The 16,199-nt window shown below is 36.6% G+C and overlaps 1 protein-coding gene across 16 annotated transcripts in view; it reads left to right on the top strand.

Annotated features, from left to right (window-relative positions):
* Nucleotides 1-16,199, top strand: part of EVI5 (ecotropic viral integration site 5) — a 244,123-nt gene that overhangs the window by 75,833 nt on the left and 152,091 nt on the right. For all 16 annotated transcript variants that reach the window (XM_045478298.1, XM_045478293.1, XM_045478297.1 and 13 more), the window contains 3 exons: nt 10,184-10,373; nt 11,041-11,265; nt 12,016-12,090. In XM_045478298.1, the coding sequence (XP_045334254.1) occupies nt 10,184-10,373; nt 11,041-11,265; nt 12,016-12,090 (490 nt within the window). The remainder of the gene's footprint in view (nt 1-10,183; nt 10,374-11,040; nt 11,266-12,015; nt 12,091-16,199) is intronic.

Below are 16,199 nucleotides of genomic sequence, written 5' to 3'. Positions count from 1 at the left end.
ACATTTTCTCCATTCTTAATGCTACTTGAAGTCCAACTGAAAATTAGCTTTAGCACCCCATCTCAGATAATGTGGGGTTATAGCAAATGCTGTTCTTAGAGGTAGAACTCTTACAAAAACTTGGAGTTGCTTACTTAGGAGACTGAAGATTATGTATTGTCCAGTCAGTAGAGATCCAGTAGAGACGTTTTAGTCTGGCAGCATTCTGGGAGGATGAATACATTTGGGCTTGTGAATTATTGTATAGCAGTGGCAGTTAAAAAATGGCCAGGAAGCCACACAAATCTGTGAGGAATGCCCTTGATTATAGTATACAGTATTCCTACTGGGCCAGTATTCTTTTCCTTGAATCTGATAAATTTCTTCTTACTAGTTAGTCATAAGGAAATTATGATGGGATGGGAAGGTAGTTTCTGTTCTTGCAATAAATCCGTCCAAGGCAGTGAACCCATGTGCTCTGGACAGAGGGAAATAAGTAAGTTTTGAATAGACTTTTCAGTAGTCCACAGACCTATGAGTAATGCTTACCATTTTCCCAGTTGCTAGCCGCAAGTCTTTGGAAATTGACATTTTCAAGGTAGTATGCTCCCTCTGTTACCATGTCAGAATGTTTTAATTATCTTGCTGTTTAAGAGTCTTCCTAAGTTGTTTCATCACTGTATTTAGCAAAGAGGAGTAAAAATACCTGATTCTAACTACACATTCTATAAAGTCTATGTTTTCTTAATGAATTTGTAAATTATTTAAAAAAATTTTTTTTCAACATTTATTTATTTTTGGGACAGAGAGAGACAGAGCATGAACAGGGGAGGGGCAGAGAGAGAGGGAGACACAGAATCGGAAACAGGCTCCAGGCTGTGAGCCATCAGCCCAGAGCCTGACGCGGGGCTTGAACTCACGGACCGCGAGATCGTGACCTGGCTGAAGTTGGATGCTTAACTGACTGCGCCACCCAGGCGCCCCAGAATTTGTAAATTATTTACCTGCATGCCATGACTTAGTAGTCAAATGGGGAGAGACTTGATAATATCATTTCAAGTATTACTTCTTGAAAATGCTTCAACTCTTTGACAAAAGGACTTCTTTATGCCTATGACATTGAAAAAAATTCTGAAGTTTCTCTTTAGAAAATTCTAAAATTTGTTAGAGTGCTCAACAAATTTGAAAAGAAAAAAATGAGATAATGTTTATCTTTTCCTTTCTTTACAGAATAGATGCATTTAATATAGCAAAAACAGTTCTTTCTAAAGTCAAGTCATTATATTAAAAGGTTATAAAGGGCTTTCGATAATAAAAAGCAATAGTTTCTCACCTAATTGTCACTGCTCCTAGTGTCATTAACCATAGACAATATTTTCTATAAATTGTTATAAAGTTGGTGTGTAATTTGCAGAGAAATGCTCAGTTCTTAAGTATAGTTTGTTTTGACAAATTTGATTGTGTATTACCCACATGCCCATTAAACACATGGATGATTTCTATCGTGTTAGAAAATTCCTATCATCCCAGAAATTTTCTTGTGCCCTTTTCTAGCAACCTCACCCCCTTGAAACCTCTCTTCTGATTTTTATTGCCATTGATATATTTTACGTGTTTTTCTATATAACACTTTTTTTGAGCTATAATTCATATACATGCAATTCACTACTTTAAAGTGTACCATTCAGTGTTTTTTCACATATTCAGAGTTGTGTAGCTATCACCACAGGAAAACACGTATCCATTAGCAATCACTGGCCATCGCTTCTTACTCTTCTCATTTCCACTCCACTTCTCAGCAACAACTGATCTACTTTATGAAGTCTAGATATTTAATATAAATTGAATTATACAATATGTTTCCTTTTGTGACTTCTTTCACTTAGCATCATATTTTCAAGGTGCATCCATGTTGTAGCATGTACTAATACTTCATTCCTCTTCATGACTGAATAATATTCCATTGTATGGCTGTACCAGTGTTTTTTTATCCATTTAACAGTTGATGGGCTTTGGATTGTTTCCACTTTAGGGCTGTTATGAATAACTGCTTCCATGAATATTTGTTGTATAAGTTTTGTGCATCTGTCACTACAAGAAACCGCATGCCCATTTGCATTTATTTCCTATCCCTTCTTGGGCATAGCTTTTCCATTTCTCTTAGAATTGTCAGACTGTTTTCCAAAGTGGTTTTACTATTTTACATTCACATCAGTGGTGTCTAAGCGTTCCTGTGTACTCCATATCTTCACCAGCAGTTGTTATTGTGTCTTTCAGTTATAACCATCCTAGTGGTTGTAAAGTGATATCTTATTAAGGTTTTGGTTTGCATTTCCCAAATGATTAGTGATGCTGAGCAGCTTTTCATGTGCTTATTGGCTATTGTATATCTTCTTTGGAGAAATGTTTATTCTGATTATTTGCCCATTTTTTAATTGGGTTGCTTGTTTTTATTATGGAGTCATAAGAGTTTCTTATATATTTTAGATATAAGTCTTCTGAGTTGCAAATAGTTTTTCCTGTTCCTTACGTTTTCTTTTCACTTTGTTGATGGCATCCAGGAAGGCACAAAACATTTAAAAAAATTTTTTTAAATGTTTTTTTAAATTTATTTTGGAGGGGGGGCAGAGAAAGAGAAAGAGGGAGACACAATCCAAAGCAAGCTCCAGGCTCTGAGCTGTCAGCACAGAGCCCAATGTGGGGCTTGAACCCACAAACCGTAAGATCATGACCTGAGCCGAAGTTGGACACTTAACCGACTGAGCCCCCCAGGTGCACCAAAACATTTTTAATTTTGGTGAGTTCAATATGTTTATATAATTATAAATACATAAAACTTTGGATTGGGAGTAACTTGGTCTGCGAATGTTCCACAAGACAAGGAAACATTTCTAATAAGTTTTAACTTGATAAACATGTGATGTCTTGCAATATGAGTAGTATGTGACACCGAATGTCACATGATCACAACTAAGCCAATGGTTCTTGAAATCCACTTTTATACACAAGTGCTTTGGATCACAAGCATGTTTCCAGAATGAATTATGCATGCAAACCAAGGTTTTACTGTATATACGTGTATAGATATAGATATAGATATAGTCATTTGTGCTTTGGGTGTCATATTTAAGAATATTTATGTATGCATGCATGTATGTATATTTTGAGAGACACACACGCTCACAGTGTGAGCGGAAGAAGGGCAGAGGGAGAGGGAGACACAATCTGAAATGGGCTCTAGGCTCTGAGCTGTCAGCACAGAGCTGGGTGCAGGGTTTGAATTCATGAATGGTGAGATCATGAACTGAGCCAAAGTCTGACGCTTAACCGACTGAGTCACCCAGGTGCCCCAATTACTTATTTTTTTTTTTAAGTTTACATAATTATTTTGAGAGAGGAAGGAGGGGAGCAGGGAGGGAAGGAGAGCGAGAATCCCAGGCAGGCTCTGCGCTGTCAGTGCAGAGCCTGACACAGGGCTCAATCTCACAAATTGTGAGATCATGCCCTGAGCCGATACCAAGAGTCATGTGCTTAAGCGAATGAGCCACACCAGAAGCCCCTAAGAAGGCTCTACCTAACCCAAAGTCATGAGGATTTACTCCTATATATATATATATTTTTTTTTTTTTAATTTTTTTAATGTTTGTTTATTTTTGCGAGAGAGACAGAATGTGAATGGGGGAGGAGCAGAGAGAGAGGGAGACATAGAATCTGAAGCAGGCTCCAGGCTCTGAGCTGTCAGCACAGAGCCCGATGCGGGGCTTGAACTCACGAACCGGGAGATCATGACCTGAGCTGAAGTTGGATGCTTACCAACTGAGCCACCCAGGCGCCCCTCTCCTATATTTTTTCTATAATATGCTTGTTCTTGAACTTGATATAAGTGAAACCATATAGTATGTACTTGAGTGCATCTGGCTTCTTTCACTCAACCTAACATTTATAAGATTTATCCATTTTATTGTATGTATCAGCAGTTTGTTTCTTTTTATTGCTGAGTTAGTATTGCAAGGAATGAATATATCAAAATTTGATCATTTACTTTTCTGGATATTTGGGTTGTTTCTGGGTTGTAACTATTATGAATTAAGCTTCTGTGAACTTTCTTCACATCTTTTTGTGGATATGATTATTCATTTCTCTTGCTGGATCAAATGAAAATTTAGTTCTTCAAAGTGGTTGAACTAGGACATCATTTATTTACCTTGAGAGAGATAGTCCATGAGAAGGCAGAGGAAGGGGAGATAGAGGATCCCAAGCGTGCTCCACACTGTCAGTGTGGAGCCCATTGTAGGGCTCAAACTCATGAACCATGAGATCATAATCTGAGCTGAAATCCAGAGACAAATGCTTAACTGACTGAGCCACACTGCATAGTGTGATTTTAACTTGCTTTATCCTGATGACTAAAACACAAGTTGAATGTTTTCCCATTGCTTTTTGGCCATTTGATTATTTTGTTTTGTAAAATGTCAGCTTAAGTCTCTTAATCATTAAAAAAAAAAAAAAACAAAACTATGTTGTTTGCATTTTTCATTACTGATTTTAAGAGTTCTTTGTGTATTCTGGATACCAGTCTTATGTGATACATATGTGAGAACTTTTTTTCTCAGTCTATAGTTTGCCTTTTCATTTTCTGAAGGGTATCTTTTGAAGAGTAGGGTTTTTAAGTTTGATGAAGTCTGCTTTATTTTTTCTTTTGAGGTTAGTGTTTCTTTGTGTCCCATTAACACATTTTGCCTATTCCAAGGTTGTAAAGTCTTTTTCCTGTTTTCTTCAAAGAGTTTTAATAGTTTTTAGCTTTTATATTAATGGCTGTTGTCCATTTGAGTCCTTTTTGTTTGGTGAGTTAAGGCAAGAATTTTACTTTATTTTTATTTATTATTTATTTAAGTTCTTTTTTAAAAAATATAATTTATTGTTAAATTGGCTAACATACAGCTTGTAAAGTGTGCCCTTGGTTTTTGGAGTAGATTTCCCGTGGTTCATCGGTTACACACAACACCCAGTGCTCATCCCAACAAGTGACCTCCTCAATGCCCATCACCCATTTTCCCCTCTCCCCCACCCTCCCATCCACCCTCAGTATGTCCTCTGTATTTAAGAGTCTCTTATGGTTTGCCTCCCTCCCTCTCTGTCTGTTAAGTTTCTCAAGATCCACATAGGAGTGAAAACAGATGATATCTGTCTTTCTCTGACTGATTTATTTCACTCAGTGTAATACCTTCCAGTTCCATCCACATTGCTACAAATGGCATGATTTCATTCTAACTGTTAGTAGTACTCCATTGTATACATAAACCATATCTTCTTTATCCCTTCATCAGTTGATGGACATTTAGGCTGTTTCCATAATTTGGCTATTGTTGAAAGCGCTTCTGTAAACATTGGGGTACATGTGCTCCTGTGAATGAGCACTCCTGTATCCTTTGGAAAAAATTACTAATAGTGCTATTGCTGGGTCATAGTGTAGTTCTGTTTTTAATTTTTTGAGGAACCTCCACACTGTATTCCAGAGTGGCTGCACCAGTTTGCATTCCCACCAGCAGTGCAAGAGGGTTCCCCTTTCTCCACATCCTCACCAGCATCTGTGGTTTCCTGAATTGTTCATTTTAGCCACTCTGACCAGTGTGAGGTGGTATCTCAGTGTGGTTTTGATTTGTATTTCCTGATGATGCATGACATTGAGCATCTTTTCATGTGTCTGTTGGCCATCTGGATGTCTTTGGAAAAGTGTCTATTCATGTCTTCTGCCCATTTCTTCACTGGATTATTTGTTTTTTGGGTGTTGAGTTTGGCAAGTTCTTTATAGATTTTGGATACTAACCCTTTATTGGATATGTCATTTGCAAATATCTTTTCTCATTCTGTTGGTTGCCTTTTAGTTTTGTTGATTGTTTCCTTTGCAGTGCAGAGGCTTTTTATCTTGATGAGGTTCAAGTAGTTCATTTTTGCTTTTAATTCTTTTGCCTTTGGAGATGTGTCAAGCAAGAAATTGCTGCAGCTGAGGTTACAGAGGTTGTTGCCTGTTTAGGGTTTTGATGGCTTCCTGTCTCACATTTAGGTCTTTCATCCATTTTGAGTTTATTTTTGTGTATGGTTTAAGAAAGTGGTCTAGTTTCATTCTTCTGCATGTTGCTGTCCACTTCTCCCAGCACGATTTGCTAAAGAGACTGTCTTTTTTTCCACTGGATCAAAGAACAGTATTTTAAATAATGTGGTATCTTTGGAATATTTCATTTATAAATTTTTCTCACACTTCTATATATTTGTGTATGTTATTTCAATGTCCTCCGAAAAGAAACTGCTTTACCCATTTCTCTAACTCACCCATGATTGCACTTGGTACTCTTGCTTATGCCAGAAGTTAGAACTTGGCAATCTCTGAGACCTCTCTGACTCTCTAGAAGCCGCCTGTCTAGGCACTTTTTCATCTATACTTCCATCATATTTCAAACTTAGGTTTAGCTTAGGAAATATTCTTTTATATTCTTTTTAAATTACATTTCTCTATTGATGGTAGTGCTGCAGTTTCATTATTGGGTATATAGCAAGCATTCAGTGAATAATTAAATGAAGAACTGAAGTTCAAGTAATTTCAGTGGAGTTTGTTTCTCTATTCCATTTAGAATTCTGAGGGATTACAATCATATATAAAAGTGCTTACACAAAGGGGTGCCGCAGTGGCTCAGTCGGTTAAGCGTCTGACTTCAGCTCAGGTCATGATTTCACAGCCCGTGAGTTCGAGCCCCGCATCAGGCTCTGTGCTGACAGCTCAGAGCCTGGAGCCTGCTTCAGATTCTGTGTCTCCCTCTGTCTCTGCCCCTCCCCAGCTTGCACTCTCTGTCTCAAAAATCAACATTAAAAAAATTTTTTTTAAATAGTGCTTACATATATGTAACATTAATTTTTACATAAGATATATTGTGGACTTACTGAAATAATATCTATGGAAAAAGCAGTAAAGCATTATCATTAATTTTTTTTATTAATTATTATTTTATTTTTTAAATTTACATTCAAGTTAGTTAACATATAGTGCAACAATGATTTCAGGAGTGGATTCCTTAGTGCCCCTTACCCATTTAGCCCATTCCCCCTCCCACAACCTCTCCAGCAACCCTCTGTTTGTTCTCTATACTTAAGAATCTTTTATGTTTTGTCCCCCTCCTGTTTTTATATGATTTATGCTTCCCTTCCCATATATTTGTCTGCATATCGTTTTGTGTCTTAAAGTCCTCACATGAGTGAAGTCATATGATTTGTCTTTCTCCGACTAATTTCACTTAGCATAATACCCTCTAGTTCCATCCATGTAGTTGCAAATGGCAAGATTTCATTCTTTTTGGTTGCTGAGTAATACTCCATTGTATATATATGCCACATCTTCTTTATCCATTCATCCATTGATGGACATTTGGGCTCTTTCCATACTTTGGCTATTGTTGATAGTGTTGCTGTAAACATTGGGATGCATGTGTCCTTTCGAAACAGCATACCTGTATCTCTTGGATAAACACCTAGTAGTGCAGTTGCTGGGTCGTAGGGTAGTTCTATTTTTAACTTTTTGAGGAGCCTCCAGACTGTTTTTCAGAGTGGCTGCACCAGTTTGCATTCCTACCAGCAGTGCAAAAGAGATCCTCTTTATCTGCACCCTCTCTAACATCTTTTGTTGCCTGAGTTGTTCATTTAGCCATTCTGGCAGGTGTGAGGTAGTATCTCATTGTGGTTTTACTTTGTATTTCCCTGATGATGAGTGATGTTGAACATTTTTTCATGTGTCAGTTGGCCATCTGGATGTTCTTTGGAGAAGTGTCTATTCATGTCTTTTGCCCATTTCTTTACTGAATTCTTTGTTTTTTGGGTGTTGAGTTTTATAAGTTGTTTATAGATTTTGGATACTAACCCTTTATCTGATCTTTATGTCGTTTGCAAAAAATCTTCTCCCATTCTGTCAGTTCCTTTTAGTTTTGCTGATTGTTTCATTCACTGTGTAGAAGATTTTTATTTTGATGAGGCCCCAGTAGTTCGTTTTTGCTTTTGTTTCCCTTCCCTCCGGAGATGTGTTGAGTAAGAAGTTGCTGCAGACAAGGCCAGAGAGGTTTGCCTGCTTTCTCCTTGAGGATTTTGATGGCTTCCTGTCTTACATTCAGGTCTTTCATCCATTTTGAGTTTATTTTTGCATATGGTGTAAGAAAGTGGTCCAGGTTCATTTTTCTGCATGTTGCTGTCAAGTTTTCCCATCAACACTTGCTGAAGAGACTGTCTTTATTCCATTGGATATTCTTTCCTGCTTTGTGAAAGATTAGTTGGCCATATGTTTGTGGGTCCATTTCTGGGTTCTCTGTTCTGTTCCATTCATCTGAGTGTCTGTTCTTGTGCCAGTACCATACTGTCTTGATGGTTACAGCTTTGTAGTATAGCTTGAAGTCCAAGATTGTGATGCCTTCTGCTTTAGTTTTCTCTTTCAAGATTGCTTTGGCTATTTGGGGTCTTTTCTGTTTCCATACAAATTCTAGGATTGTTTGTTCTAGCTCTGTGAAGAATGCTGATGTTATTTTAATAGGGATGCATTGAATATGTAGATTGCTTTGGGAATTATTTTTTTCCAATAAAGAATATTTATAGCAAATAGTTGACGCTTAATTTGGCTGTTTTATCCATTTTTCTATTTCTAGCCATATTTGGGATATTTAATTTAAATCATTGTTGCAGTGGAAATGTATGAAACTATCCCATGAAGAAGAATAGTATTTGTGCAGTTTTTATTATGTTGTGTTACTGATTATGACATATTTGGGATTTGAAGTTCTTTTTTTAATATGCAGATTTTGATTTTATTTCAACTCAGTTGATACTTAATGTACCTTGTTATTGTGCTAAGTGCTTTCAGGGATATAAGGATGAATAAATCTCCCATGCAAAGGGTGTTTCTAATAGTCTGCTCAGTAGGGTTTGATACATATATTTTTTATTAGTTTTTATATATCTTTAATATTTGGAGCATTTGTTATATCCTAAATAGAGGACTTTCTCAAGGCATTATTCTAAGTAAGTGGTAGTCATGTTAAAAACAGAAATAGATCTTTGAGGACCCTTATTTGAATGACATGTAATTTCTGTCTTTATAGTGAGAGAGCCACATTTTCCAGTCTTTCATTATAGTGTGTTTATTTATGAAATAAATAATAGATTTGATGTTGTGATAAGTCATAGAACTGATCTCTGAAATTATCTCATCTTTGAACAGATAAGGAAATACAAAGGCAAAAGGATCTTAAGAATGAAGAGGTCTCAGTTTGAGAGTGCAAACCCAGTGATAAATAACAACTGTTAGTTGGCTCGAGTTTTTGTGAGGTAGTTGGGATTAAGGAGACCGAGTGTTATTAAAGTCTTCCATGTAAATGGAGAAGCTCCTACTCAGCTACGCCTTGTTTTTCCTATGCAGGAATATGGATGGGCTTGGTTTTGCCATCTTTATTTTTCAAGAGAATCCAGAATTGTAAATAAATATATGTGTATATAAACAAATAAGTGAAAACTTCCAATTTTCATATTAATAATTGTACAGGGTTTTTTTTGTTTGTTTTTGTTGTTGTTTTAAGTAGGCTCCATGCTGGGCCTAGTGAAGGGCTTGAACTCACAACCCTGAGATCAAGACCTGAGCTGAGAGCAAGAGTTGGATGTTTAACCCACTTAGTCATCCATGCACCCCAGTTAATTTTTATACCAATACTACATGACCAAACAATGGCAGATTTATAGAAGGGCAGAAAAAAAATGAAAAAAAGAGAAGGGATTTGGGTGATTTGTGTGGCCCTGCTTTGCTTTTTTTACCCTAGGACGCATTCTCAACATGTAGGATTAGTTCTTCAATAGAATTTGTTAAACCTGTTCCAACAGCAATTTGTTTTCTCCTGAAGCCCTCCCAACCACCTTTCTCACTAGATTTCTCCTAATTTGTATTTTTAGTAGAGATGAAGGGAAATTATGATGGGACAAATAGCACTAAAATATTTAATGTAATGTACTATCAAATTTTGAAATTGCTATGCTTAGATGAAAAAATACAGCAGTAACCAAATATTACTGAAATTATGCATATTCTAAAACCGTGGCTATTAGTAAAGATCTATGTATCATTATTACTTCATCCAATATCACTGTGAAATTAGATCTTGAGCAATTTTTAATTATGTTTTAGATTGTTAGAGACGGATAGTAAGTCTTTAAGATCTGTAAATGGGTCAAGAAGAAACAGTGGCTCCTCCCTTGTATCAAGTTCATCAGCCTCTAGCAACCTCAGCCACCTTGAAGAAGATTCTTGGATTCTTTGGGGAAGAATTGTTAATGAATGGGAAGATGTACGCAAAAAGAAGGAAAAGCAAGTTAAGGTATTCATATTCTTTGTTGAATTTCTTCCTCTTATCCCAAAGGGGCATCAAGGCATGGATTAATGGAAGATTAAAAAAAAAAAAACAACAACTGAGATTCGAGTACTTTCTAAGTGCTGTAATAAAGAGCCCTGCTTTATCTGTTTTCATTTATTTGTGTCCATTAGAAGTTTTGAATTGTAGATATCAGTTGTTACAGACGATTCCTAATTGTAGAAATATATAGCTGAAAATTATTTTAGAAATTCTCTCTTTTTATAGATTCATGAATGAAGTAGTAACATCCTAGGTCTTTGAATTATCACTATTTTACCTTTTTGCTAAAATCTTTGAAAGACAATGGTTATTACTGTGCTTTCTTTCATTCACAGCTCTGCAGATTTTCAGGTCCTTAATAGCTTTAGAGGCCACATTCTGGGAGAAATGTCAAGGGTTTATCCATGGCGTTATAGCCCCCCTGACAAGAAAGGACACATCCAAGGGCCAAGTATTAGCCTTGGTTAAAAGGTTCCCTAGTATTTAAGAGTAGCTTTGTGAATTGTAAATTTGATAAAGTGTTCCACTCCATTCCAATCCCCAACAAGTCTTCTTTGACTTTTAAGGTAGGAGACTTCAATAATTCAATATTAAAATTTTATTTTACTTTTAATTTTATTTTTATTTTTAGGAGCTTGTTCGTAAAGGGATACCTCACCATTTTAGAGCAATAGTTTGGCAACTTTTATGCAGTGCACAAAGTATGCCAATTAAGGATCAGTATTCAGAACTCCTGAAAATGACCTCACCTTGTGAAAAATTGATCCGAAGGGACATTGCTAGAACTTATCCTGAACACAATTTCTTTAAGGAAAAAGACAGCCTTGGACAGGAGGTTTTATTTAATGTAATGAAGGTAAGTTCTATTTATCATTTTTTAAAATGAATTCTCAGAAGGTTGAAATTAGACAGTAATCAGTTACTTTGGCAAAAATTTGACTTTAGCATGATTTCTGCTTTAATTTTGATGCTACATTACTGTCTAGTTTGGAGAACTTAGAAAATTCATCACATTGCTTGATATTGGTTAGAATCAAATAGTCTATAAATCACTATACCATAGAAAGATCCTTTATGAAAATGGATGATTTATCTTCTGTGAGTTTCACAATCTAGGACCAGTTTTCTGCTTACTATGGCCAGCACTGTTAAGAACTCTTAGCTCTTCAGAGTGTGTGCTATTGTAATTTTTTCTTCAGTATTGCCTTTTTTCTTGAAATAGTTCCTTTCCCTTTCAACTACCTCTGTAAAATATTAATTTCTTTTTGAACCATTTCAGTTCTCCCAGTGCTTTACCTTAACCTTACTGTTTTTATCTTTATCAGATAAATATTTTTTAAACTTTGTTACTTCACTGAGTGTAAGTTCCTTTATTTTCTTGTCCTTAGGAGCGTCGGTTTCTAACTGGGAAATTATCAAAAGAAAATTTTATGTAATAAATCATCTACTTTTTAAACCCTAATAGGATAACATGTATGACAAGCAAGCGGAAGCTTGTTAAAAAAATAACTAGTATTTACTCCATCATCTCACTATTTTTAGGTTTTTAGAGAAGAAAGATATAATACATCATGTTAAAGTATTTTGAACATTTTTTACTTTTTAGGCATATTCTTTAGTGGATCGTGAGGTTGGTTACTGTCAAGGAAGTGCTTTTATAGTTGGATTGTTGCTTATGCAGGTAAGTTAGTACAAGTATTAAGTTTCTAAGTTCCTTATTGAAGTTGAATTGGAGAATTAAAGAATCATTCTTGTTTTTATTAAGCATTTGATACTGGGTATTTTTCTTTAGGCATAATTTATATAGGGATAGTTAATTTTCACTTTAAAATATTAAAAGTTTTGAAAATAACATATACAATAATGTCCTTCCAGTAATGAAATTTCAGCTTCTTGGTATCTACATTTGAGCCATAATATTGTACTATATAGCCTGTATCTACTTTTAAATCTTAACTTACATGTCAATATTTAATAAAGACTAATGTTTTCCCAACTAAGGAGGATATGATTAAAGTGTTGGTATGAAAATCTTATTTATGTCATACATCTTTGCAAATTCACACAGAAATTTTGGTTGTCACAGAGTTAAGTGCTTATTATGCCTATCTTGTTATAGGTTCTAAAATAGAGATGCTCATGGGATGTCTGGGTGCTTAGTCGGTTAAACGTCTGACTCTTGGTTTCGGCTCAGGTCATGATCTCATGGTTCATGAGTTCGAGCCCCACATCGGGCTTCGTGCTGACAGTGTGGAGCCTGCTTGGGATATTCTCTCTCTCTCTCTCTGTCCCCCCACCCCCAAAAGTAAATAAATAATCTTAAAAAAAATTAAACCAAATATAGATACTCAATTATTTTTACTGCCCCAGGGATATAACCTATATTTCTATTGACAGTGACTTACTTTGGAGTGGGTTTGGATAGGATGTTTTCAGAAGTCAGGGGCAGGATCACCAGTTTATATCTTAGAAGGGAAATGACAAATAGTGTTTTCACTTCCGTTGAATTTTTTTTTCAAGTCCATTGTACTCTTATTCTCACACTAAAATGTAGTCTGAAGAGAAACCGTGGAGATAGCTTGATTTGAGTCATATATGTAAGCTTGTTTTTCCATCTCAGCGTTACACTGAGTTCTGTGAACTTGGGCTAGATCATTTAATCTGTCTCTGAGCCTTAATTAGGTAACACTGTGTACTTTCAGATTCATTGTGAGGGTTATATGAGATAATATATGTAAAAACCTACCGTGGTGTTTGGCATATAGTAGACATGCAATAAAAATTCAATGACTGGCCCAAGATGATTTTTCTTGGTAGATAAAAGCAGAGTAGGAATTTGAAACCGTGTTGCTCCATGCTTTGCTTCAGTTTCCCAGCAGTTCTGCCTGAATTTTAATTTTTTTTTTTTTTTTCAACGTTTATTTATTTTTGGGACAGAGAGAGACAGAGCATGAACGGGGGAGGGGCAGAGAGAGAGGGAGACACAGAATCGGAAACAGGCTCCAGGCTCTGAGCCATCAGCCCAGAGCCTGACGCGGGGCTCGAACTCCCGGACCGCGAGATCGTGGCCTGGCTGAAGTCAGACGCTTAACCGACTGCGCCACCCAGGCGCCCCTGCCTGAATTTTAAAGCTTTGTAACTCTCAAGAATATATACACACTACTTTTCTGAGTAGCAAAAACCTCATGTCACAGAAACTGATTTATAATAAGAGTGACTGATATTTACTTTGTTTTATAATATAGGAACTACTGCCAATTGTTGCATGATAACTCTCCATTTCTTGGTGATATTAGATTGTAAATAATGAAAACAAAACTAGTTTTGTTAATGTTGAGGTTTTGCACAATAGTGATTTTTCTTAATTTGTAGTTGATTAATATTGGTAGGCTATTTACTATTGAACTCAAACATTCTTATAAATCGAGTGATTTTTTTTTCATAATTCTATTCCTTTTGCATTCATCTTAGTTCCAGAATAACCTTTCAGTAGTCATTTCTGTTGAGTATTTAAAGGGCAGTTTTTTCTTGAGTTATGAATCTCTTAACAGTAGACCTAGGGCTATAGGAATCCCAAGGGGCCACCACATTTTCCTCCAAGACACTGTAGGCAGTGCTGGTAGTGATACTTTCATTTATTGATTAATTTATTTATCTTTTTTTTTTTTTTTAATTTTTTTTTTCAACGTTTATTTATTTTTGGGACAGAGAGAGACAGAGCATGAACGGGGGAGGGGCAGAGAGAGAGGGAGACACAGAATCGGAAGCAGGCTCCAGGCTCTGAGCCATCAGCCCAGAGCCCGACGAGGGGCTCGAACTCACGGACCGCGAGATCGTGACCTGGCTGAAGTCGGACGCTTAACTGACTGCGCCACCCAGGCGCCCCAATTTATTTATCTTTTATTGTCAATGGCAGCTAATACATTACCATAACAATAATTTTCTAGCCCAGGGCCATAAGCTAGAAGGAGTGGTAGAGCCAGATTCAAAGGCCCCTCTCTTTGTTTCTAAAACTTAATTCTCTTATACCCTATGCTATATTGCCTCCCACATGTTAGCTTGGCAACATAACTCAGTGTTTGAGGAAAAATTTTGTAAAGTTAGCTTAATTAGTACATGTTGTTTTAAAATAGCTAAAAGTGCTGGATATGTTTTGTGTATGTCTTAATACTCCAACAAAATTAGGTAGATAGTGTCCCCATTAGACCTTTGCAAAAGGCATGGATTCTTATTGAGTCCGTGTCACAGAAAAGGTATGTAGCAGTGCAATTGCTCCAAGATTTGTGTGCACAGATTTCTAATAGAAAGGAGTGGCTGTAAAACAACTAGGTGATTGTTCTTCATATTTATATTTTACTCAGTGTTACACTTTTTCATTTTGAAAGCATTGTTTTCAATTTTTTTGAGGAGGACCCAGTGTTTTTTTTTCCCCCTCTTTGGTCTTTTATTTGATTACTTCAACTTACTTAAAAAATTGGCATTTCCCACATTAGTGCTTTTGTGGAGGAGAGAGGGAATGGAACCTGTAATATTTCAGAAGAGAAGAAATTTTTTTTATATTTATTTTATTTTTGAGAGAGAGAGATACAGAGCATGAGTGGGGGAGGGGCAAAGAGAGAGGGAGACACGTAATCTGAAGCAGGCTCCAGGCTCTGAGCTGTCAGTGCAGAGCCTGATGCAGGGCTTCAACCAACAAATCATGAGATCATGACCTGAGCTGAAGTTGGATGCTTAACTTCCTGAGCCACCCAGGTGCCCTGAGCAAAAATCCTTATAAGACAAAAAATTTATTCATTCCCACTGTCAGTAGAATGAGGGGTGGTAGGGGTGGAATGGAAAGGGGAAGGTAGTGGTGGGAGAAGAGATGAGAAAAGTAGTAAGGGGTCAGGTCATGTAGGACCTTGTAAGGATTTTGACTTTTACTGAGGATATGGAAAACCACTAGAGTATTTTGAGCAGTGGAGTGAAATGTTCTAATTCAAGCCTTGAAAAGAACACTCGGGCAGCTCCATGCTGTATAGGGAATAGATTGTTGGGAAGGAAGCCCGAGGAGGCAGCAGAGTGACCCATGAGGAGGCTTTTAGAGTTTTTCAGACAATGGACTACTCTTTTGATTGTGGTTTGGATTAGGTGTCTTTGGTCGAAAGTGGTTGGTTCTTGAAATAATCTTAATATAGAGCCAGCAGGAATTACTGATAGATTGGATGTGGAGTAAAAGGAAAGGAGACAGTGATGACACATATGGATTTTGAGTGGAAGTTTGGGCAAGGAATGGCAGAGTAGGAAATTAGGAGTGGTTTGAGATGTCTATCAGACGTCCAAGTGGAAATGTAAGTGGGCAGTTGGAAATATGAGACCAGAATTGTGGTAAAGGTTCAGGCCAATGGAAGAGAGAGACAAGAGGCTATAAAATGGATGCAGATGCAGGTAGGATGATATTTATGATACTGTGAGAATGGGAAAATTCTCTTTATATTGCTTCTAGTTTTTAAAAAATTTAAGTACGAAATAAGGTCATTAGATTAGAGTTGAGTGGGAAGGAGGCCGTGAAAGCTTGAGGATAGAGAAGAAAGCTTGAAATGGTGGCCTCATAGATTGAGAGTGATTAAATTAGTGAAATAAAGCATACCAGAAACATTAAAGATCCACTGACGTTAGTGGTTCTGAATTCAAAGTGAGATCAGCCAGCATGGTAAAGTCTTTTGTTTTTACGCAACCACTCTCCGTTGCCTAGATATACTTCTAGAGTTTGATTTATCCAAGGGTAGAGTTTTGCAGTTGGAATTATTA

The sequence above is a fragment of the Leopardus geoffroyi genome, chromosome C1 (assembly GCF_018350155.1).
Source record: "Leopardus geoffroyi isolate Oge1 chromosome C1, O.geoffroyi_Oge1_pat1.0, whole genome shotgun sequence".
Classification (NCBI taxonomy): domain Eukaryota; kingdom Metazoa; phylum Chordata; class Mammalia; order Carnivora; family Felidae; genus Leopardus; species Leopardus geoffroyi.
The sequence above is the reverse complement of the archived record's forward strand: the minus strand, read 5'-3'. Positions and strand labels throughout refer to the sequence as shown.